We start from the raw sequence: 25,363 nt of genomic DNA, 5'->3' as shown, positions 1-25,363 counted from the left end.
TAATCGAAACACGAGGTCACTCTTATCTGGTATCCTAACTGTGCCCACTCACAAAACAAAAACTTTTGCAAACTCCTTCTCAGTTGCCGCTGTCCGCCTCTGGAACAAACTGCCTCTTACCTTGAGGAAAATTCAATCTCCTGTGGCTTTTAAGAAGAAGTTGAAGCATTTCCTACTATCATCCGCATAAAATTCTCCACAAAATTAATGTGCAAGGCCAATCCTCTCATCTGTCAAATAGCAAAGCTAGCGTCTCGTATCTTGCTGCTGAGATGCCTTCCTCTTCATCTATCTCTATTAGCCACGCAGTCTCCTTTTCCTTTATATTTTCCTTAATTATGTTTCATCATGTCTCTCTATTCTTCTCCTCCCTTCACCATGAGTCTCCCTCATACTCCCTGCTGCCAGCACTCCTATCTTAAATCTTTCTCTTCAATAATGCATTTTTCGAGGTGTACCTTTCTAATTGTTTATCTCACTTTTTGTATTAGATGTAGTTTAACATGCCTACTGAAACATATGACTGTAAAATAAGTAGAATGCCTGGTTAGATGTAAGAGAGGGCCTGATGGCCCTAATCTTGCCAGGTTAAATAAATAAATAAATAAATAAATAAATAAATAAATATTGAGGAAGTGTTGCCGGTTCGGGATTTTGCTCATGAATTGACCTCTGGAATATGTCCCATAAATGTTCGATGGAATTCATGTCGGGCGATCTGGGTTGCCAAATAATTTGCTCCAACTGTCCAAAATGTTCTTCAAACCAACCCTACCATCAGCTCTTACCAATCGAATTCGGGACTCATCTGGCCAGATCACGGTTTTCCAGTCGTCTGGTGACACGAGCATAGGAGAGACGCAGCAGGCGATGTAGTCGTATTAGCAAAGGCACTCACGTCGGTTGTGTGCTGCCGTAGCCAATTAACGCCAAATTTCGTCGCACTGTCCTAACAGATACGTTCGTCGTACGTTCCACATTGATCTCTGCGGTATTTCACGCAGAGTTTCTTGTCTCTTAGCACTGGCAAACGCCGCTGCTCTCGGTCGTTATGTGAAAGTGTGAAAGCCATCGGCCATTGCTTTGTCCTTGGTGAGAGCTAATTTCTGAAATGTGGTACTCTAGGTACACTCTTGACACTATGGATCTCGGAATACTGAATTCCCTAACGATTTCTGAACTGGAGTTGTCAGGGATAAAATACACGGAGCAAAATTTGACCGAATATCGCACTGTAGTTGTTAAGAGTTGGGCATTAAGGCGAGGAAGTAATTGTGAAGCGAGTGAGACAGGCTTGCAGCCTTTCTCACACGTTATTCAATCTATCTATTAAAAACCGTTAGAGGAAAGTAAGTAGAAATTTGAAAGGAAATTAAAGTTGAGCGAGAAGAAATAAAAATTTTACGAATGGCTGATGAAATTGCAAATGTGTCATATGTGTCATAGCACGCAAACGACTTGGAAAATCAGTTGAATGTTGTTGGTATGAAAAGATGTAAGAGGAACATGAATAACAGTAAAACAGTGGTATTTAAGTTTAGTCGAATTAAACCAGGCGATGTAGATAGAATTAAATTAGGAAACAGACACTAAAAGTAGTAGTAGATGACGTTTACTATCTGGCAACAAAATAACGGATGATCGTAAAATTACAAAGGATGTAAAATGCAGGCTGGCAATAACAAGAAAAACATTTCTGAAAAACAAATATTTGAATATCGAATAGAATTTTAAGTGTTAGGAAGTATGGTTACAGAAGAATGCTGAAGACTGGATGGGTAGCTCGAGTAGCTAATGAAAAACGTAGTGTATCGCATTTCAGGGGCAAGAACCTTGTGACATAACTTCGCTGAATCAAGGGACAGATTGATATGACACATCTGAGATACGAAAGACAGCTAATTTGGTAATATAAGGAAGTGTGGGGAGCGACAATAGTAATGGGTCACTGCTCGACTACAGTCAATGTGTTCAGATGGATTTACTTTATCCGATTAAATGTATTGGGACACCTGCAAGAGGACAATAATCTGGGATATGTCTACACTTCGCTTTTATGACGGCTTGAACTCTGCCGGGGACACTTTTAATGGGTAAATACGCGTACATCTATAGTTAAGCTGGATAGGTCGTATAAAAAGTCATGTAGATGGAAAATAGCTTTATTGATCACAAAATATTCATGACGCTTTCGGAATTTTCTCCATCTTATGAAATCCAAATGCAAAGGTAACGCAAGGACAGGAGCATTAGCAGGTGCGTACATAACTGGTCTGTCATCTCACGTTACGCACACAACTGGTAACGCTCTTGTCGTTGTGCAACCTTAGCACTTGGATTGCTGAGGATGAAAATAATTCCGAAACGCGTCATGCATACTTCATGATCAATAAGGTCATTATTCACCTACTATATGATTTTTATGCGACCTATCCAGCTGAACTACAGATCTACAAATTAACTTGTCTTCATAGCTAAGAAAGTGTCGTATCAATCTGTCTATTATTTTCAGAGAAGTTTTGTCACAAGGTTCTTGTCCTTTAAATGCGACGCAGTACATCGTCCATTAGTTATTCGATCTACCCATCCAATCTTCAGCATGCCCCGGTAATCATTTTAAAAGAACTTATTCTCTTGTCTTTACTGTTTATCGTACACTGTTTACTTCCAAATAACAAAAATATCTTCAGAAAATACTTCCTAATACTTAAAATTCTATTCAATATTAAAATATTCATCTTTAGCAGAATGCCTCTTGCCTCCTACGTGACTTTATGTCAGGCCTTCATTACTTTTAATGAGATGCCTGAATGCCTCTGGAGGAATGCCAGACAATTCTTCCTCAGGAGTCGTAACCACAGAAGGTAGTGATACTGGGCGCTGGGATCTGGAGCAAAGTCAGCGTTTTAACGCACCGCAAAGGTGTACCATTGGGCTCAGTTCTGAACTCCGAGCAGGCCACTCTATTCCAGAAATGTTGTTCTTCATAAAACACTGTCTCACTGATATTTTATGACAGGGTGCATTGTCACACTGATACAAACTATTTTCGTCTCCGAATTGTTTCTCTACTCTGCGCAGTACACAATGCTGCAAAATGTGTTATGTCCATACACATTTGGCGTTTTGCCAAGTTAAATAAGGGGACCACTCCCTAACAATGAAAAACACCCCCATATTATAACATCGTCGCCTCTGTACTTCACTGCTGGCGTTAAACGCAATGGTAGGTAAAATTCTTTAGACATTCGCCAAACCCAAACCCTTCCATTGCCATTGCCATGGGAGCCGTTCTTCAAACCACCTCAAGCGTCATTTTCAAATTACTACAGAAATATGTGCCTCATGAGCACGTGCTCGACCATTGTATTCCAGTCTTCTTAATTCCCGACTCACAGCCAGTGTGCTAGTCGGACCGCTGATAGCGTCTGACTCCTTACGCAGATTAAATATCGTTTTCCACAAGCACACTCCGCAATGTTCGACGATTCTTGTCCGTTAGTCCGTCAGATCTACCTGGTCTTTGTTTAACTGTAGTTTCCACATCACAATCGTGTAACCAGCTGTCACTTCGACAGATTTAGAAGGTTTGAAATGTGCCCGATGGATCTGTGACTCTGGTGATATCCAGTGAATAGCCACGTTTGAAGTCACAGAGCTCTCTTCACCGATCCACTTATTGCTTCTCTACAGATAATACAACACTCTTCGTTTCCGTTTATATTAGTTGTTTCAAAACGAGGAAAATATAGAAGCAGAAAAAGGTGCGATCCCGGACTTTAGTACCACGAACTCTTGTGTAGGTGACACTTGGGCGTATTCGAGCCCAGTGCTGCGATGGCAATCCCAAGTCGATGTGATACGTGCCGCACAACTGCCGGAAAACAATGAATCGGACGGATGTTTCAGACTTTTTTGTGTGTCGGTATTTAATATACGACAGCGGTACTGCCCGGTTGTCAGGATAAAATAAGATGGGTAGCACTACAGAAGATATGTTATAACATTTTTCACCGGTGAAATGACACTTAACCGACTTAAAAATAAACTACCACCATTGTCATTCGAAATCGTTGGCTGCAAAATTTACTAACGGTGCCTCAACTTTGTAAATGACTCTCCTACTCCTTTAATAGTATAGGTAACGAGTGAAAATGAATTAGGCTTCGGTTATTTGTGCATTTTTAGTGGACAGTCATTTTTCCACCTTGTGACAGTGCCACACGGTACGCAGTCATTGCGCAACAATGTACAGTAATCTGCAACAACGCATTAACTGAAGAAGATAAACAGATGACCACTCAGGTAAACGTTCTGAGTTTCTAACGATCTTCTAGTGGACAACGCGATGGCGACCTTTCTGGCAGCAATAACTATGAAAGCGGTGAATATTACCACTGTTCGAATTAAAAAGTATAAAATATGGAGTTTAACATTTCGCGTGGAAATTACGACATCTAACTCGTTATATTCGACCTCAAAACGCTTTATAAACGAATTTCACTCGAATCCACTACATCTACAATTATTGATCCGCCATTTTAGATTATGTAAATTGTGTATTCGTTATCAGTGATCCGAAAAATCTGAAAGGAACACAGTTTTGCAGGATTTTGTATCCGTTTTTCTATTCTGTCCAGGTGTTGAAGCGAGTTGGCCCACTGCGTGGCGGGCTTGCCTCTTGTGACATCTAGTGCTTTATTCTGCGTTACATACCAGTGTCCGGATACTTTTGATCAGATAGTGAGGGTCCACTAAATACGCAGAGATGAAGAAGCTTCAGGACATACCTCGGACAGATGAACAAAACAACAAAATAATACACAGAGCAAGCAGTGAAGAAAGCGAAAGATTCAAAAATGGCTCTGAGCAATATGGGACTTAACATCGGTGGTCATCAGTCCCCTAGAACTTAGAACTATTTGAACCTAACTAACCTAAGGACATTACACACATCCATGCCCGAGGCAGGATTCGAACCTGCGACCGTAGAGGTAGCGCGGTTCCAGACTGAAGCGCCTAGAACCTCTCGGTCACACCGGACGGCGAAGCGAAGGAGACATTTATCAAGAGAATTAAAGTTTAAGCAGAGGAAGTAAGAAGTTTAAGTTGATTTCGTTCATCACAATCGATGTTTTTGGAAGACCTGTAACTGTGTCATTGAGGAGAATAATTTCCCGAAACACGTTGTGCTAAGCATGAAAAAACAAGTAACTCCTGCAGTTTCTCATTATTCAAAGCAAGAATTTGAAGTTTGCTGATGATATTGTAATTCTAGTAAGGAACTTAAATATCTGTGAACAATATCTTGAAAAGAGGCTATATGACAAACATAAACAAAAGCAAAACAAAGTTTGTGAGCGGAGTAGACTTAAATCAGTGGATGTAGCGTAAAATAGATTGGGAAATGAGTCGCTAGAAGATGTAGATGACTTTTGTTGTTTGGGCATAAAAATATGTAGGCCGAATTAGAGAGGGTGTAAAAAGCTAACTGCCAATAACAAGAAAAGAATTTTTGAAAGAGGAAAATGTGCTAACGTAGATTATAGTGTTAGTCAGTCTTTTCTGACGCTATTAGTCAGGAGTGCAGCCCTGCAATGAGGTGAAATTCGGAAGATGAAAAGTTCAGACAAGAAGAAAATAGAAGTTTCTTAAGATGTGGCGTCATAATAAAATGCTTAAGATTAAACATGTAATGAAGGGGCTAATGAATCGAAATGGGGAGAAAATAGTTTTATGACACAACTTCACTAAAATAAGTGACAGATCATATCCTGAGGCTTTAAAATATAGTTAATTTGATGCTAGAGGCAAGAAAGGGAGGATGGGGAAGAAATTAAGGTTGGTTAAAGTAAGGGCGTTCAAATGGATGTAATTTGCAACAGTTAAGCAGGGATAAAGAGACTTAAACAGGATAGACTAGAAAGGTGAGCTGCATCAAATGGCTCTTCGAACTGAAAGCCATAACAGAATCGACCATTCCGTTCTTTTCCTCACTTACGTAGCAGACTCTAACCAAACCAAAATCCAATATCAAAACCATGTTGACAGAAGTATTGCATATTTTTTCTTACATATACCACAGCGACAAAAATCTTTTTTTCGTGTGCAGATATAGACCTGGAGACCGTCCACACAACACAGTGGCGGTGCAGTATGTCCGTGCCGTTTCACAACCTGCTGCTGTTGCGTTACCCTCGTGGGAGGGGCGCTACCCAATCAGACAACCAACCACATCCACGCTGGCCCACGCGATCTTATCGTCCGTGGCGATCTGCTAGACCCCTGGGGGATATGCAACCCGGTGAGCGGGCAGCCCGCCGACGCTGCAGGTGTGGTCGGCGTTCCAATTCGGTATAAAAAGAACGACCAGGCTGCGACAGACACAGTACCTGCCCAACGCACTACTACAACATGGTCGCCTGCAAGGTGAGGAAAGTCGACGATATTAGCGCATTGTCAGATAATAAAGGAGGTTCATCGGGAGCTTTGTGCGACAGCAACAGCTAGTTTCTCCTATTAGCAGCGTGTTCGGAAGAACATATCACATACACCAACTTGAAAATATTCGTCTTGTTGTTCTAACTGATCTCATTTCGCTGACGCAGTTTCAGTTTCGGTCTCCAAGTGTTGTTTTCTTGAATATAAATTCTCGATGCGAAGGAATGAGAAAAGACATTGTCAGTTACAGAGACCTACTGCAGTGACACAAAACATAGGAATACAGTATAGAGCAATAATACTGGCTGGAATGGGTGATGTTTCTCTTCAGGGTCGCCTGAAAAATTTAAGAAATAATTGAATTTTTTTTTTTTTTACTTTATCTCTTATGTGGACTTAAAAGCGTCTTATATCCATGCAGAATTGGTTCTCTCATTGACATCGGTACGCTTTAGTAAGATTCGGGATTGATAATTTTTCAAAAGAGAAGTAACAGTTGCATCTAAAATTAAAAGTGAGCTTCCAGATATTCACATACATTGACACAGCGCTATATCCATTATTTAATGGAAAATTTATGTCTTCAGGGTTATTACTAGGGCCATGAGAGTTAGAACAGAATGAGCATCCACCATGTAGGAACAAAGTGAAAGAAGTAGCCTGTTTTGAGGACTTGGTGACATATAGCGGCTATATTCAAGAATTCTAGAAAATGTTTTGGTTTATACTGAAAGTTTATAAACTTGGGTTTCTTGGTTTTGACTCGTATTGAAGTACAATATCATTTTGGTCTAGCAACGATCACTCCTCACTTCCCGGAATTTTATCTTTTGACTTTCCATAGTTTACTACAGGATTATATCGGAAAATGTTGAACGGTTGTCTGTGCCAGTTGGCAACAGACTACTGTGGATAGTGGCTGTAGATAACTGATTACCTTCAGCCGCTCTAAACTATATCGATCTTGAAAGACAACTACGGGAAGGGAAAGAAAACCAGATTATCATTTAACATCGTCTCACGTCGAGGAAAAAATATGGATGCGGGCAGGATTACACAAATAAATGGCAGCAAACGTTTTGAAGGAGCTGGTATGGCATACTTCACATCTGATTTAGGAAAATACCAGAAAAAGTAAATCAGGATGATTACGTAGGGATGTTACTCATTTCCATTCGGATACATGCGCTGTAATTTATTCACAATGTCACATTGCTCAGTGACAACTGCAGATGAAGAAATACCAGTAACATGGATACTAATACCTCCACAGGTACATCATATTCCAGCCAGTATCACACAGGAGTTATGAAGTTAGATACTGCCATTAAGAATGATATTTCAGTATCAGCCACACCATCCTCGTAGCTCGAAGAGGGACAAGACAGTATTATCTTGCTGGGCATTCATCGCTGCTCCAGACCGAGGTGAATCATAGGGCTGGGAAAGCTGTACGTAACTTTTGGATACGTGAGCGTTCCAAACTACTACATGGAACTTTCAGAGATATAAATTACCTACCATAGTCACACATGTTAATTGTAATGTGACAGACTTTGAATTAATTGAGAAAAGTCAGTGAACTATTTTCCACAGCCATTTTCGCAGAGCATGTTGCTGTCACACTAGCAAAAACGTATCGACAACATATGTATTTTTCAGTACACGACATCCGACCTTTAACCAAATTAGTAGTGAATCAACTCAACGCATAACGCCGAAGGCCGTAGGCAGCATATTCTGACTTGTTCTCTTATCTGCAGCTGATCGTCCTCGTCGCCTTCGTGGCTGTGGCCCACGCCGGCTACTTGGGTGCCCCTGCAGTCTACGCCCCCGGCGCCCCCATCGCTGCCCGCGCCTACGCCGCCCCTGTGGCGTATGCCGCCCCCGCCCTACGTGCCGCTCCCCTGGCCGTCGCCCCGGCCGTGAGGGCCGCCCCCGTCGCCTACGCCGCCCCCGCCGCCGTGGCTGCCGCTGAATACGACCCCCACCCACAGTACAGCTACGCCTACAGCGTGTCTGACGCCGTCACCGGTGACTCAAAGAACCAGCAGGAGAGCCGTGACGGAGACGTCGTCCAGGGCAGCTACAGTCTGGTGGAGCCCGACGGTTCCATCCGCGTCGTAGACTACACCGCCGACCCCGTCAACGGCTTCAACGCCGTCGTGCACAAGGAGGCCGGTGCCCACCCCGCCCCCGTCGTCGCCAAGGTGGCCGCTCCCGTCGCCTACGCCGCCCCCGCTATCGCCAAGGTGGCCGCCCCCCTCGCCTACGCCGCCCCCGCCTACGGCAAGGCCATCCTGGGTTAAAACGACCAGCATGTGGCAGTTTGATGCTGCCCTAAACAACGAAGCTGCAGCAAAATACCACTACGTCATGCTGCACGTTATGTGCATTACATTAATGCACTGCAATAAACAACTTGCTTAAACAAAAAAAGTTGACTCTTTATTATCTTCACATAGCATGTCCCAACACACTATTTACACATGAAACTTCCTGAGAGATTAAAATAATGATCGAAGTTGGATTCTAGCAAATGTTTTTCACGTCCCCAGGCAATATTCCAACAAATAATTCAGTCCAGAGTGTCTCAGGGAGCAACTTTAATTGTCCAGTTCCTCTGTCCTGCTATCCCGTCGTCCGTCCAACACATGCCCTAGAATGTGGTTACAATGTCACCCACATACATGGTGAATTATTTAGAACAGCATATTATTCTCAGCTCGCTATCATCAACCGGGAGGTCACCTTCCTTTTTAACAAAAAAGAAAACGTTTTTACCCTTAAGTTCTATTCGAGTAGATGCAGCGGTTTTCGAGCTCCATCTCAAAGAATCTATCATATGATATAAGCGCTTTTCAAACAATGTGGCCAACTACTGGGACATAAAATTTTATCTCCTAAAACCGGAAACAATGCGTAATAATCGTTGCTCAGTTTTGTCATTGGACAGTATGTTTTTGATCATTATGTTCCCCACATACGACAATTTTTTCAATGCCTATAAAACGTCTGGTTTCAATCATTATTTCTGCGATACTATTGTCGAATAGCAACGTTACGCATTTCTTTCTTTCTCTTTCTCTCTGTCTCATGCACACACACAAAAAACAGTCACACGTACGTTCACATTCACAGCTTTTTCTTATGATATAAGGGAATTACTTTCTGTCCGGCTAGTCGCGGCGAAGGTTCGTGTCCTCCCTCGGGCATGTGTGTGTGTGTGTGTGTGTTTGTCCTTAGGATAATTTAGGTTAAGTAGCGTGTAAGCTTAGGAACTGATGACCTTAACAGTTAAGTCCCATAAGATTTCACACACATCTGAACGTCATCTGAATTACTTTCTAGATAACTTCTATATCATTCTCAGGATTTTTATTTGTTCCTTATCACTGCTTTCACCTATGTAAATGTTTATTAAGGTAAAAAATGCCGATATGCAAGGTGCTTTGGAGTCGGCGTTAAACACTACAGCCACCTAATAATGTACTGTGGTATTCGAACCAGCTTAGGCCTTGGTGGCTGCTTTACCTTTAACATCCACAAAATGCAGGTAACGAGAAACAAGAACCTCACAAGCCTTCACTAAAGCTAGAAGAATGCCTGGTACAATAGCATCAACAATAATTTCATTTTGGGAGACTTGAAGACTCTACTCCATCCAGTGTTACTGCATTGACTATGTGCTCCAAAAATCTTGTTTGGAATAATTCACTTCAACGTGATTCCTGGAACTGCTAATTTGGATGGGTGGATGAATCAATATGGACTGTTTATAAGGAATCCCCATTTACTAAGGCGAGCATAAATATCGGTGAGAACGCTGCCTCGATTTTCATTTTAACATGTAATGTAGACTCGGTGTATGAGAAAATTACTAGTACAGAGCAAGATTGTTTTCGTAAAAGTCCGAAGCATTAGAAATCGCGGTTAACTAAAGTGAAACATATTCATTTCACCATACATTACATAAACATATCGATGATAAGTGTTTATTACCAGTACAATCAGCGCATATTCACGTTTTTGCGTCAACTGAAACTTTCAACTTTTTGAATTCGGTACTGCGGTAAAATAATCTTGTCTCTTCGAAATGAGCATTTTACGAAGGAACGTAACAACACACTTGTCATGGTATTCGCTGTTAAATATGTATAACGCAAATAATAATAGGGGGACAAACAATAATTAATAGTATGTCACTGTTATTTTGCAGTTGCTTGAAGGTTACTGTAATTACTGGGAGGCACTTTATCAATGCATGACAAAAAACGAAATACACATACGTAACTGTTACGTACTACATTATGTCAAAACTATATGTTAATTTTTATATACGTTATATTAAGAAGCTCGGGTGGTAACAGAGTTGGTATTACACTGAACCTCCCTGCTTTGTGAGCTTCGCTTGGAGTAACTTCAACAACCGGGGTTGGCATCAAATATATTCTCTGACGTAGATGCTAATGTACTTAGAGGAATCTCATAATAACGGCACATTAAAAACCGGCAGAAATGCCAGAGACTTTGAGCGAACCTGCTCCCTCGGTTTAAAAGAGATTTACAATGTCTCCGAATAACCTTAAATAGACGTTCCCTGGTTTGTTGTACAATATTATACACAAGAAAAATGTAATGTTTGTAACTTGGATCAACGTTTACACCGCATTAGCAAGTAATTTATCATAAAAGTAGTAGTAAAGCTCGAATTTAGTTCGTTATTACTATTCGTCCTGGCGTGAAAGATGTATTAAAGCTACACCAAGAGAACGGTAATATTATACTAGCGATGAATTTCCAGGTCAAAATCCTTTGTCTAAGGACCGAGAAAACCATGTGTTTTCAAAGCGATCTGTTTTTCGGCGCATGCATGTGCTCTAGCTGAACCTCAGGTATCTGTCTATCTCGTCCAAACTACACCTGATGTGCAGTTGTAACAACAAACAGTTCTTTTGTCTTCGAGATGTATAAAACTGCTATTGTGCAAATGCAAACTCTGTACTTAAAATATGAGATTTCCTGAAAAACAGACATGAAGTGTAAAAATCACATCATTTTATACCGGAGAAGACAACTCGCCTTGTACAATGATAGCCCTGAGTAATTCGAAGTCATTAGCAAGGACGCTGATTCAGTGGTTAATAATCTGGACCCTCATTCGCTGAGGACGGTATTTCAGATCACTATCCGACAATCCGAATTTTGGTTTGTAGTAGTTTCTCTAAATTACTTAAGGCAAATGCCTGAAGGTTTTCTCTGAATAGGACACAGCCAATTTCGATCTCCATTCAACCGCACTCGGAATTTATGAGACGCTAAACCATAATTATTCTTCCATCACTTTTTTTCTAAGTCATATTCCAAAACACGACGGTAGTCATAAAGTTTCAATTATAGCTTCGAAAAAAATAAAGTTTCGTACTTGATTTCTTGTTGTATGCAATGAAGTGTCTGCAGTCCTGGTACATACTGAGACCACAGTACCGTAGGATGCCTCTCAAGGAGAAGACTAAGAAAATGGTGCAGTCCATTGACAAAATAGATTACGCCCAGGGACTGAGTAAAAGATTTAACTAGCACTTCGGGAAAAAAATTCAAAAGGGTCCGCAGGCGCAAAACATGGGCACTGTTTCTAAACTGCAGACAATGGGTATGTGGGTAATAACTGGAAGTAATAGTCGGACTAATAGGTCTGTACTTAATCACGAAACAAGAGTCAGTTGGAGTAACATTATCCAGGAAAACAAACAAGAAACTCAAAAAAAGCATATTGTATCAGCAGATAAATCTGCATAATAAACTGCTAAAGGAAGTGAAAAAAATTACCGGAACACATTTGTTTAAAAAGGCAGCTGAAACATTCTTGACAAGTAATGCGTATTACACAATTGCAGAAAAGTTAGAGCGCTTAGAGTAGCATATAGCAACGAAAAGGAAAACTACAGTACCTTGTCACATCTCAGTACATGTTTATGGTTTACTGCTTTCATAAGGATCACTTGTCAAGAGGTATAATGCGTGACAATAATGTCCGATGGCTTGGCTTTTCTGGTGTAAAATAACGAATAGTAGAATACGGTGCCCGGAATTGAAGCAAGGAGCACAGCAACATCTCAGTCCAGGACCCATCGCTGAGTGTCTTAGTGTAAGCAGCAGTGAAAAGTGGAACTATGCTTTACATTTCAAAGGATCGGAAGCAGTCAAGGAGTCATCAGGGGCTGTCATCAGCGTGTAGACAGTGAAGAAGAAAACTACATCTCATATTGCAAATTATCTGAAACAATTTTTGTAAATGAAGGAACATTATACAATAGAGAATTACCGAATGAGGGAGTCCATCCGTTAGGATTCTTACCTCATGTATTGGAGACTGGAGCTGCTACGTCCCACCATCCTGATTTGAGTTTTCTGTGGTTTTCGTACAGCGCTAAGGCAAATGCCGGGATGGTTCGATGGTTCCTTAATCAAGGCCACGGCCGACCACCTGTTCCATCCCCGTAGGCTATTCTGTCATATCGTCTTAAAGCGTGTTAGGTATAGTGTTTGTTATATTTTAACGTATTGTCTGGCATTGTATTACCTTCACGAATCCTATGTCATTGTGAGATGATCCATGAATGAATAAACATAAAATACAATTAAAAAAACACATGAATGTGGTACATAAATAAACCACGTATCTAATGGTTCGTGATGTGTCTGCAAATGAATGGTCATCGACTTGTGAACTGCACATGATCAAGATCTATAATAAAAAGATGACATGCTGTATGTAAACTAGGTTAATTGGTTCCCAACAATCAAAGAAACATAGAAAATAAACCATGTGTCTAACTGTCTGTGACGTATCTGTAAATTAATTGCCATCGACTTGTTAATTGCACAAGATTAGGATCTGTAATAAAGGATGACATTATGTACATAAACTTCGTTTATTGGTTCCTAGCAATGAACATTTCTAACTACCTCTTCGACACACTCGCTTTCCAGATTAATACTTATGAACAGTCACTTTTCGAAGACACTATTTAACTGAGCTTAATTCTTTCATTGACACCAGTTTCTACTATTACTACAGTTTCTCACCCATCGTTCAGTCAAGTAAATTGTAACTAGTGGCTTCAGTTCTACCCACATTAGAGAGCCTAACACCTGCTCCTTCTTCTTATGTCTGATATTGTAATTGTTAACGAACATCCATTCGACTACTTAATACAATTCTTCCTCTCAGCAGTGTCTAGCTGTGATCTATCCCATCTTCGCTGTGCAAGGTAGCCACGCGGTCTAGGGCTCCTTGCACGGTTCGCACGGCTCCCCCGTCGGAGGTTCGAGTCCTCTCTCTGGCATGGGAGCGTATGTTGCACTTAGCGTAAGTTAGTTTAAGTTATATTAAGTAGTGTGTAAACTTAGGGACCGATGACCTCAGTAGTTTGGTCCCATAGGAACTTACCACAAATTTCCAAATATTTTCTCATCTTTAAGGTCCGCCCAACACATCTGCTTCGCGGCACCGACCTACCCTCAAGTCTGCTCGTTAAGTACTGAAAAATTACGTCGCGAAGCAACAATGCCCCTGCCGTCGAAAAAGGGAGCGTAGCGTATCGAAGAATCCAGACCGTCAGACCAGCCGGCCAGCAGAAAGGGTACGAGTTTGACGAACCCAGTACTCTTGTGTGTTCACATTTTATGGGTTCAATGTCTAGTATATCATTGCCAGCCGCCCCTGAGGACTTATTTTCTTGGCTGTTATGGAGGCCAGAGGCGGTTTCCCGCATAAGAAAGCTTTGTCATCCAGGAGATGATGATGTCAGCCTTACAGCAAATCTACTAAATGAATTGTGGTCGGGAGCTGATATGTCTGCTTAAGATCTGGTGATTTATCCATAATGGCAGCTGTTTTCCAACACAGTGGGACATACATTTTTGAAATTTTGTAATACGAAGCAGTACTTTGCAGAAGAGTGGTATTAGGCTGAGTGAGAAATGGTCAGTGAAACTGTCTGCACTTTGCTGCTGAACCTGACTTGCTGAAAGGAGTTTTCGTGAAGCTGCCTGGAAGTCACGAAACAGAGGGAGAGGGCAATCCTCGGGGACATAGAAAGCGAATCATGGGCCCTGTATTGCGGAGATGATGTTTGTTGAGGATGTCAAGCACGGAGCACATAATCCTCAATGACGAATAAACTGTTTCCGCGACGGAATGGAAAAATTTTTAAGTACAGAAAACTCTGAAAGCGTTCACAAATGCGTGCATGGAATCCAGCTTCAACTGTCAGTTTTCTACGCAAGTGTTGCAGTTTAATGAGAATGAACGTGCTAGGTAAGAAGAGACCGCACAGCAGGGAGTGAGGTCATTAGCCAGCTGTAAATGGTCTTTAATGAGTGATGAGGATTTGGCGATGCCTAAAAGAAGACAATAAATTGGTTCCTGTATCAACCCAAACTTGAGGTGTAGTATTTACGTTTTTACCCTTCCTGTCTTAGAACTGTTATTCTGTTTTATTTATGGATGAGATTATTGACGGAGTTGCCACAGACAACTTGGGGGCTGTGTAGTCGCTGTTAGCGGTGTCAGTTTTCAAATTAAGTGTCCGGATCTGAGAGTCTTCTGGAAGTAATTGGACTGCCACAGAGTATTTATTAATGGTATATGTGTAGAGACAATTCTAACCTGTGTCGAGGGTCAAAGCGTGATTGGCAACCTTTTCTTAGACCGAATTAATAGTGATGCAGCGTAGAGGATTAACACAAGTCTTCCAACTAAATCTGCAGAGCAATTTCTTTCACGCGGCGCACATTACCAAGAGCAGCGAGTGTCACTTCCTGTGGCATCATTATTGAAGATTCGCGAGTGCAACGAAAGAAACGTTTAAATATATGTTACGAATAAAAGTCTATCGGGTCTCTGCGTTTCGGGATTTTCAGTTTTTATTTAAATAACCATTTAGGAGCGAAAACTTCAGAATCAGTATTTCCAAGTTTTATTTCCGGTTTTTCACCATGACCTGGTGAAGCAGTCCCGTCTTAGGAAGGTGACGTACTTACATAACCGGAAAACAAATGAGCGCTAGCAAGACACAAACTCCAGTGCTATAAAGTACCTGCATATTGCGAGAAACTGCTACATCGGTCGTCCATTGACAAGTAAACATTGAAAATAAACACACAATGTGATCTAAGATATTAGCTTAAAGTAGTTCTGCGCGATAGGCATGAACACTGGAGAAACAAGGTTGCTATCCAAGACTATACTTTTCCTACTTCTACGAGAAATTATGTAAATAAAAATGAAACTAGATCTAGAACGGGTTTAAAAATTTTTTGTGACGATACGATATTCTTAAGAAACTGAAATAGATAACCTGATAACCAAGGGTTGACCATGTATGGAATTCAAAAACTGATAACAAATTGACAAATTTTATCAATTCCTGACAAACATAAAATCTAAAGTTACTCACTTACTTTCAGAACCATTTCAAATAAGACCTGGAGTCAGGCACAATGGTGGATTATCAATAGTTCTTTGTAACTGCGTCTTGAAAATAATCGTCTGGAAATGGGAAGAGGTATTACAAGAATGAACAAGAAGAATCAAAAATCAACTGCTTAAGTAAATGACCTAGCAATCTTTGTCAAAGACATAAATTCAACGATAATTCATAAAATTTTTTGAAGGAAAGTTGCTGAGAAAACATACCTAAACATATCTACTTACAAAAAGGAGTACACGACTAAGATACTGGACGTTTCGAAATACCTAGAAACAATCTTTGGAAATCAAACGGCCTGGCCAAACTTCAGAAAAATCATCCGACGAACGTCGGCTGAAGAACCCAAAACAAAACCCAACAGGCAATTTTTCAGCAAATGGCCACGAAAGCGTTAACAGTTTGCAACCTTTGGATGGATCAGTGAAGTTCTAAAATTCAACTACTTTGGAGAAATTATGCAATTCAATGCATTAAATTATGAAATAAACGAAATCAGAGTCAAAAAGATTCAGAATGCACAGCAAACCTCTAAGAATGTGAACAACAATAAATTAATCTCAATAAACGCTAAAATCAGACACTATATCCCCATAAGACACCTAGTACTCAACGCAGCAGAATACTTTGCTTTACTCAAAGAGAGATGAATACTGAATAAAGAAGAAAGAGAAAAACTTTTGAAAAACTCTGGGCTGGGAACAAATGGAAACGGAAAATGTGTGTTATTGAGGAACAAGGAACTCTGTAGGACATTCCAAAAACTTTCGAGCGCAATTCGAAAACAAACATGCCACTTTCGTTGGAAATAAGTAAAGAATGAACGAAAACAAACAAACTAAATCAGTATTCCAATACCTTAACAGCAGAAAGGACTTAAATAACTAGATTAAGTTCAAAAAGATCTAGAATAAATGAATGTTACTGAGGATGGTATCTAAAATACTGATAATACTAGAAGCAAAATGATGAACGACTAAAGGTTTCAAGAGAAATGGGAAAAAAACAAGCGGATGAGGCTTTTCACTGAGGAACTTAGGAGAAAGCCGAATGAAAAAATGAAAAAAATATTGGGAAAAAAGAAGAATACCACTAGAAATAAGAAACCCTAAATAAATGTTCTTCGTGATCCATAGTTGGCTAGATCCGACAGAAATAAATAAATACTGTGCAATTCACGGCATATCATAATTAATGGCTGAGACATCAATCATGTCATTATATGATGAAATTAAGTTAACTGTTATTACGTTGCAAGTTTATTTACATATAATTTCACAGTTAACATACAGAAACTCCGCATTACATATGCACTACCTACGAGCGCTGGTAAAGGAGTTTTCATACAGAGCGTTGAAAACACAATTTTAGCACTTGTCTGTAACCATGCTGACCTTACGGCTTTGTAACTAGATACAATGTCTCAGTTGCTTGAGATAGTGGTAGTTTGTCATGCACTAGTATTTTCCCGTTTTCGTCCTATTTGCATATTATTTGTATCTCGCATTACAAGCGTAAATAAAGTTTCACTTTGTCTAATGATGGCAAACGCTGAAACTACACTACTGGCCATTAAATTGCTACACCTCGAAGATGACCTGTTACAGACGCGAAGTTTAACCGACAGGAAGAAGATGCTGTGATATGCAAATGATTAGCTTTTCAGTACATTCACACAAGGTTGGCGCCGGTGGCGACACCTACAACGTGTTAACATGAGAAAACCGATTTCTCATACACAAACAGTGGTTGACCGCCGTTGCCTGGTGAAACGTTTTTGTGATGCCTCGTGTAACGAGGAGAAATGCGTGCCATCACGTTTCCGACTTTGATAAAGGTCGGATTGTAGCCTACCGCGATTGCGGTTCATTGTATCACGACATTGCTGCTCACGTTGGTCGAGATCCAATGACTGTTAGCAGAATATGGAATCGCTGGGTTCAGGGGGGTAATACGGAACGCCTTGCTGGATCCCAACGGCCTCGTATCACTAGCAGTCGAGATGACAGGCATCTTATCCGGATGGCTGTAACGGATCGTGCAGCCACGTTTGCAAGACAACAACCATCTGCACGAACAGTTAACGATGTTTGCAGCAGCATGGTCTATCAGCTCCGAGACCATGGCTGCAGTTATCTTGGACGCTGCATAACAGACAGGAGCGCCTGCGATGGTGTACTCAACGACGAACCTGGGTGCACGAAGGGCAAAACGACATTTTTTCGGATGAAACCAGGTTCTGTTTACAGCATCATGATGGTCGCATCCGTGTTTGGCGACATCGCGGTGAACGCACATTGGAAGCGTGTTTTCGTCACCGCCATACAGGCGTATAGCCCGGCGTGATGGTATGGGATGCCATTGGTTACACGTCTCGGTCATCTCTTGTTCGGACTGACGGCTCTTTGAGCAGTGGACGTTACATTTCAGATGTGTTACGATCCGTGGATCTACCCTTCATTCGATCCCTTTGAATCACTACATTTTAGCAGGATAATGCACGACCGCATGTTGCAGGTCCTGTACGGGCCTTTCTGGATACAGAATATGTTCGACTGCTGTCCTGGCCAGCACATTCTCCAGATCTCTCACCAATTGAAAATGTCTGGTCAATGGTGGCCGAGCAACTGGCTCGTCACAATACGCCAGTCACTACTCTTGATGAACTGTGGTATCGTGTTGAAACTGCATGGGCAGCTGTACCTGTACACGCCATCCAAGCCCTGTTTGACTCAATGCCCAGGCGTATCAAGGTCGTTATTACGGCCAGAGGTGGTTGTTGTGGGCACTGATTTCTCAAGATCTATGCACCCAATTTGCTTGAAAATGTAATCACATGTCAGTTCTAGTATAATATATTTGTCCAATGAATACCCGTTTATCATCTGCATTTCTGATTTGTGTAGTAATTTTAAAGGCCAGTAGTGTTTGTCTTAAGTATGAAAAATAACACATTACCAGACAACATTGAATTCACTCATGAATTTACGAATCTCGGTATTTTCAGCTATACCAGCAAGTGGAGCTGAGGTCACACTTCCATAAGCCATGGAGCAGCTCACTGCTCCGGTAATCGGTGGGTGAAAGTGGAGCTGTGCATTCTTGGCAGCGCGGATCAAGAGGCGTGAGGTCCGTCTAGGCGACGCTTCAAGCTGCCCGCGACAGCTTGGACACGACGTTCTGAGGCAATCGGCAGCATGCCCATTTCCTGGCACGCACTACCAGTCTATCCTAGTTTCAACGCTCCACAAAGTGAACGAATGTGTTGCAACCACGAAATCGGGCTAAAACGAGATATTCGCTCGTCGGTGAAATTTCCATCTGTGAGAAAATACTATCAGATCTGAACCGCTAATAAGTACGAGACTAATAATGCGTTTACAGTAATTGATGCCACAACGGATAGATTGTGTCTGTCGTATCAGACTAAGCGCAATCGCGCGATTGCTACGAATTACCTTTATTTAAAGTTATACATTATTGTACCGAGGTAACGCGTTTAGCTAGGACGCTGATTCTATGTCATCATGTAGAGCTTGCGGAGCACTGCTAGCACCCAAAGGGAGACAACTGAAATGTGCGCCAGAATATAAGTGAAAACTGATATTAAATTGAAAACTGTAGATTTATGCAAAATGTCGTCTCACATGACTGGTAAATATGTCCGGAATTACAGAAAGAGGAAGTCAGAGAAAACCTCGAGTTGAAATGAGTCCAAAAAGCCTAAAAAGTCCAGTGCGACAGCTACGACGGTGTCTGAAGGAAATGAAAAATGGCACAAAGCGATTACGTTGCTGGCCAATCGGGGACACAGAGGCCGGCGACAGTCTATGGATAATGTGCAGGCAATACAGAAAACAGTGATAATAACCGTAGAAATAGCTGGCAACGTAACTGCGACAGACTAGTACGTATCGCGACCACCAAATATCGACGTGTTATCAACTGACGTTGACACGTCGGGCATCAATGCGCTTACATCGACGTAGGAAGATAGGTAGAGTCTGATGTTATTAATAATTAAATTACATATCAATACAAAACAATTGTTAAGATTGTATCCCGACGGTTTCATGAAAAACTTATGCCGTCAGTCTGAATGGCGCACTCAAAACTTTTCGTTTCTTTGGCGAAGGGATAGTAAAGTAATCATAGACTGTACCTTTAGCTCATTCGAACAAGTTCAGATATGAACGCATTGATGGTTGAGTTGGAAGAACCGGTACAGCAGTGATTTGGAGCGATGTAAGGAGAAGAATTTGTTCGTGGTTCAATGGGAGAAAAGTGATTTATAAAATTTATGAAAAACCTGTTAGCACCTGGAATTGGTAAGAATATTTCTTTTGCCATAGGACGCAACCTTTTACGATTCTGTATGTGTGAAATCATTAGGTGATATACGACAAAACTATCGGTGAAAATCTCTGGAGCTTCTAATGTATTGAACGAAAAGCCAAGAGCGTCTCCCAGTACATTCAGAAAAGGCAATTTTCTGGCAAGATTACACATCTAAGTCGGTTTCACTGCGTTGTCCCATACGTTCATTGTCTCTATCACATTTTTTCCCTATTGGAAGCCATATATTTGCAAAATCAAAAAATAAATTATGTTGATCATTAAATTCGGACCCTTCTGAAATATAACTTGATGTATTAGCGTCACGGAACCTTGGTAGCTCTGTTCATACCGATGTGGCTTAACCTACTACGATTAAAATATAGGAAACGGATGTGCCACCTTATCAGTCATGTAGGCACTGCATTTCCTCTTCAATAACAAAACTAAATGTACACAGCTAAGGGCTCTGAAACATTATGTTTGTCAAAATTATTTGATGAAATGAATTCATTGCTTGCTAACTGAAGATTACTGTATCATATCCCAATAGACAGTAAAAATTACAATCATATTATAAAAACAATATACTTAATTAAAAACTAAGAAGGTGAAGGGTAGTACAAAGATCTGAGTGACTGGATACGACGGTTAAGGCGTTCCTGCAGCTAATTTGTAAATTAAGAGAGAAGTAAAAGGTAAAAGCGACGCTCAAGCGGCGAGTGAGGTCTTATATTTTATCCGTCAGTCTGGTTAACACTCTTATGTTTGAGATTTCGGCGATGAGAATTTGCCGGCTGGATGTGGACGTGATATGTCTCCCGCCCAAAGATGAGCCTCCACCACCAAACTTATATTTTTCTACAGTATCTTGGTGGCAGTAGCCGAGCTTTATTTTCCGCCGCAGTGAGCTCAAGAGACGCTGTTGGTCTTCCAGCATAAGGGTAATTCAGCTCAGAACTTGCAACTCAAAGGCAGGAAACTGCAACTTCTGGTGTAGCTATAAGCTCTGCTAATATCATTAGGTGTTATCGTCCATTGAAGGTCCGATAGCGATCTATTTGTGAATTGTTTACATTGGGTTCACGTTATGCCTACGAGGAATGTTTCCAGTGCATCCTGTCTCTATATAAAAGGTCATGTCGCGACTGACTGACTCACTAACTTATCGTCGCTCAGCCCAAATCACTAAGGATAGAAATTTGAAATTTATACTGTAGGCATCCTTTAAGAAGAGATCGTTCGATTTTCTATTTCTAAGGGGTTGAAATAGGGGATGAAAGGTTTTGTGAAAATATGTCGCTTTTTCCGCAATTTTGAAGCTAGACCTACGAAACTCGGTATTTGGTTTCTCGGTCAGAAATGAAGTAAAACAGCTTTCAGTATTTTTGGAACTTTAACCCCTACGTGGGTGAAATAGTGGATTAAAGTTTTTTAAATAAATAATTATTACTGAGTTAATAGAGTATTTTTAAAGTTACATCTATGAAAAAACTGGTATTTGACTTTCCGGTTAAAAATAAAAAAAGTGTATTTCAGTATTTTTGGAAATCCGACTCTAAGAGCGTGAAATAGTGGATCAAATGTTTTATGGAAATATTTTATTATGAAAGTATTTTTAAAGCAATATCTATGAAAACGTGAATTCGACTTCTCGGTTAGAAATAAAAACAAATACGTCTTTCACTTTTTTTGGGGGGTGGTCAAGTCCTATGGGGGTGAAACAGAGAATGAAAGTTTTAATGAAATATTTCGTTATTCAAACATTTTTGAAGATAAACCTGTTAGAAATAAAAACAAGAGACATGATTAACAAAAATCTTGGACTCCAAATACCAGAATACCAGAATGTTCGAAAAAGACCATGCTTCTATGGCCTTAATTAGCGTGTAATGTTTAGAAGGCTATGCGGGTAGTGAATAGCATAAAAATTCCATCGAAGAAAAACAAAAAAAAAACTGTGCAGTCCATACCGTCTAAGCGAGTGGAGCAGCGGGTGCTAAACTTGTTTTCTAATAAGGCTTCGTGGTTCATTTAATGGTGCTAACACTGCTATCAGTCTTTGCCTTGCTTCGAATACTACGATGGCTCTATGCTGATAAACGTTGTCCAGATTACGCCTTTATGGTATTACATAGTAAATATTGTCAAGAAGCTAAATTATTCTTCCACTGAATGCAAATAAACCATCTCAGACATTATAGGTCTACTGCATTACTTTACAGTATCTGTGGCTGACTTGCAGCTTTGCGAAACGAAACACTTCTTTCTGAACGGGAGTCGTGATTCCGGCTTGTAGATCAGACTTAACGAACATTACTCACGTTTTCTTCAGTTCTGTATCCATTTTCATCTTTTATTGACTACGCTTAACTTATAGACACGAGTGTATTTAGAATCTCGACAACCGACTTGACAGTTTTCCGTTCTCATGGGTATCCAGTACAATGTGAGAACAGCACTTGCGTTACTCTCACATACTCTAGACAGCATATTCACTTCCGTACAAAATGAGACGATGTTCTAGCAGAACCAGCTAACCCAGTACCTTCACGTCTGCAGATTCAAGTTCAGAAGACCTGACTGCGCACCCATTACTCTTTTGAGAAACCGGTTGAAGGTTCGCTCTGCAGTAGACAGACAGGAAATACTACCTCTCCAAGAGAGCAAAATTCACGATAGATTTAAAGCAATATAAGCACTTTCCATATCGTATACGCCAGCACTTACAGTACCAATGTGTAATAAGAAGCGCTCATCAGCGGTTGATGATGAAATCTATCGCACAGAATGTTGGCGACTACCATGCATAGATACGAGTCCAAAACAGTGTGTGACCACGGTCGGCGAGCCGATTGCACGACAGCCAGCGACTTGTTGCGTTTCGTAACGATCTGCTTAAGAATAAGGCGTGACCTACTGGCTGGGAAGCCCGCCCCCGTACCTGTTACAATACTCGACACACATTCGACTCTGTCGGCAGTAAATATCTCGTTTGTGGTGTAATGAAAGGCCACATACCTCGTTATTGTGCAAATATGAGGTATGGCTAAAATATTTTATTGTGATTACCTAATGGATTGTACTTGGTGACTTGGTGGGTCGAAAGACAATCGTATGATACTGTTTCAAAGTGTAAACTGGAAGAAAACATACGATTACCGTAAATATATGGAAACTAAATTTATACGTCAGTGCTGCTATCACAATAAATGAGAAATAATGTTTAGAATTATCTAGTATTCCTAAAAAAATGAAAGCTCAGTAGAATCAAATAATTAAGAGACATTGAGGAAATTGTATCCTTGGTTGTAACGTACTGTACGATTGTCTATCCTAATACCTAATCAAGAGCAAATTTCGCTGTATGTAACGAAAACCGATAGAAAGTCCACTTTTAATCAATGGTTAAAAATGTCTGTTTCATTGTTGAGCCAAATCCTCCAACCTCTAGATTCTAGGAGTGAATATAGTACAACATTCGTGGGTAAGTGCTCGGAAGTAGCCATTCCTGTGTCACTATATCAGAGCACTACTACACTGACTGTGTCTGCAAATGTATAGCCCGTAACCTTCACCACACAAGTCCAAATTACACTAATTTTTATTTTCATTACCAACGTTGCAGAATCGAAGAGCTGTGTCAGACATTTCTTCATGAAAAAAATTAAAACTGAAGAAGGAAAGAAACCAAGATTGCTGTGCTTACGCCTGTACTTGTCACGATACTTACTGAATACAAACGATGGGATTGGTAGCTGATTGTATATTATGACAATTCTGAATCCGAATACCACACTATATCATGGTCTCAAATAACTGGCACGGGGTTTCTAGGGAAATTGGTACAAACAGCTATCTGACTTTCGGATGTAAGTATTTCGTGGTATCCTTAAATAACTTCTGGACAATTTTGTGAAACTGCCGTCACCTAGAACACGACTGGTTACCTTCCACGTTCGTCTGCGACTTAACTAAGGGCTCTTCTTTAAGTTACGACCCATTATTGTCTAACCTCTATTTCTCTGCAAAGGAGAAGAATTGTACCGTTTCAACAGCTGACCGCATATCAATCCTATCGTTATATGGAGGACGCGGCTTGCAAATAGGGCCATACACTACGATCCAGTAATATTCGATTAGGCACAGCATTTGACTGTTGCCACGAGTGTGCAATTTCTCCACCAATGTGCAATTTCTGCACCAATATCATGGCATAAGAGGTATGGTTGTCGTATGGAATGTATTATTCTGAAACCAGTCAAGAAAATAAAAAAAATGACTTGAGTATGGTTTTGGAAATTGGTATCTTATCTACTTGCCGATTTAATAACGACGGTGTACCTACAAGAATAATAAATAGCGACGAAGTTCCGCGACAACCTATCCTATCTTTATAAAGCAATAACATGTTACACATTTTCAGTCTTCGTCTGACCTCACTTTTTTTTCTTTTGGAATGCTTCTTCCAGCGGGAAGCTACTTAGTTCTTAATGTCTATCTCTTCCTCCGGTGAGAACTTTCACACTTCTTTTCACTCCCACTCTTCTTAACAGTACTTCTTTTCTTACTATACCTGTTCACTTTATTTTTCTTATCGTTTTTCAGCACCACATTATATCCATCTGTGCCACGGATTTCCCAAGGTCCATGTTCATCTTCAATGATTACTGAATAATATTTTATTCATTTGCAAGATTTTATTCAGTGGCAACAGTACCTTGTAGTTGAGGAAATCTTGCTTCACTTGTAGCGATGTGATCTTCAGGCTTACTTTACTTCAAAATTATTTGGATCCTTTAACATTTTACTAGTGTTTATCAGGAACCAAGAGCTCTGAGCTATGATCTCTGCCTGAATAAGAATTGAGGAGGGCAGTCTACTGTCTTGGATTGTTGTCGCTGTTATTTTTTTTTAAGTCGCGGCCATATGGTACCCGTAGCCAACAACAGCTTTGTACTCATTATGTGGTATTTCCAGGACACCGTGATAAAGTAGTTGATGCTCACAAAACTTCACAGATATCCAGTTTCTTCCGTTGGTACAGGATGTTGTCAACCAGTTAACCACGGCCAACCTAATCTGTCTTCGCT

General features: G+C 40.6%; 1 protein-coding gene across 1 annotated transcript in view; it reads left to right on the top strand.

Moving 5' to 3' along the window:
• Nucleotides 1-8,880, top strand: part of LOC126335945 (cuticle protein 19.8-like) — an 85,398-nt gene extending 76,518 nt beyond the window's left edge. The window contains exons 3-4 of the mRNA XM_049999422.1: nucleotides 6,374-6,429; nucleotides 8,205-8,880. Coding sequence (XP_049855379.1) covers nucleotides 6,374-6,429; nucleotides 8,205-8,750 — 602 coding nt within the window. The 3' untranslated portion in view covers nucleotides 8,751-8,880. The remainder of the gene's footprint in view (nucleotides 1-6,373; nucleotides 6,430-8,204) is intronic.
• Nucleotides 8,881-25,363: the final 16,483 nt, after the last annotated feature.

Source organism: Schistocerca gregaria, chromosome 2 (genome assembly GCF_023897955.1).
Source record: "Schistocerca gregaria isolate iqSchGreg1 chromosome 2, iqSchGreg1.2, whole genome shotgun sequence".
Lineage (NCBI taxonomy): Eukaryota > Metazoa > Arthropoda > Insecta > Orthoptera > Acrididae > Schistocerca > Schistocerca gregaria.
Note: the sequence above shows the minus strand (reverse complement) of the source record. Positions and strands in the feature narration are given on the sequence as shown.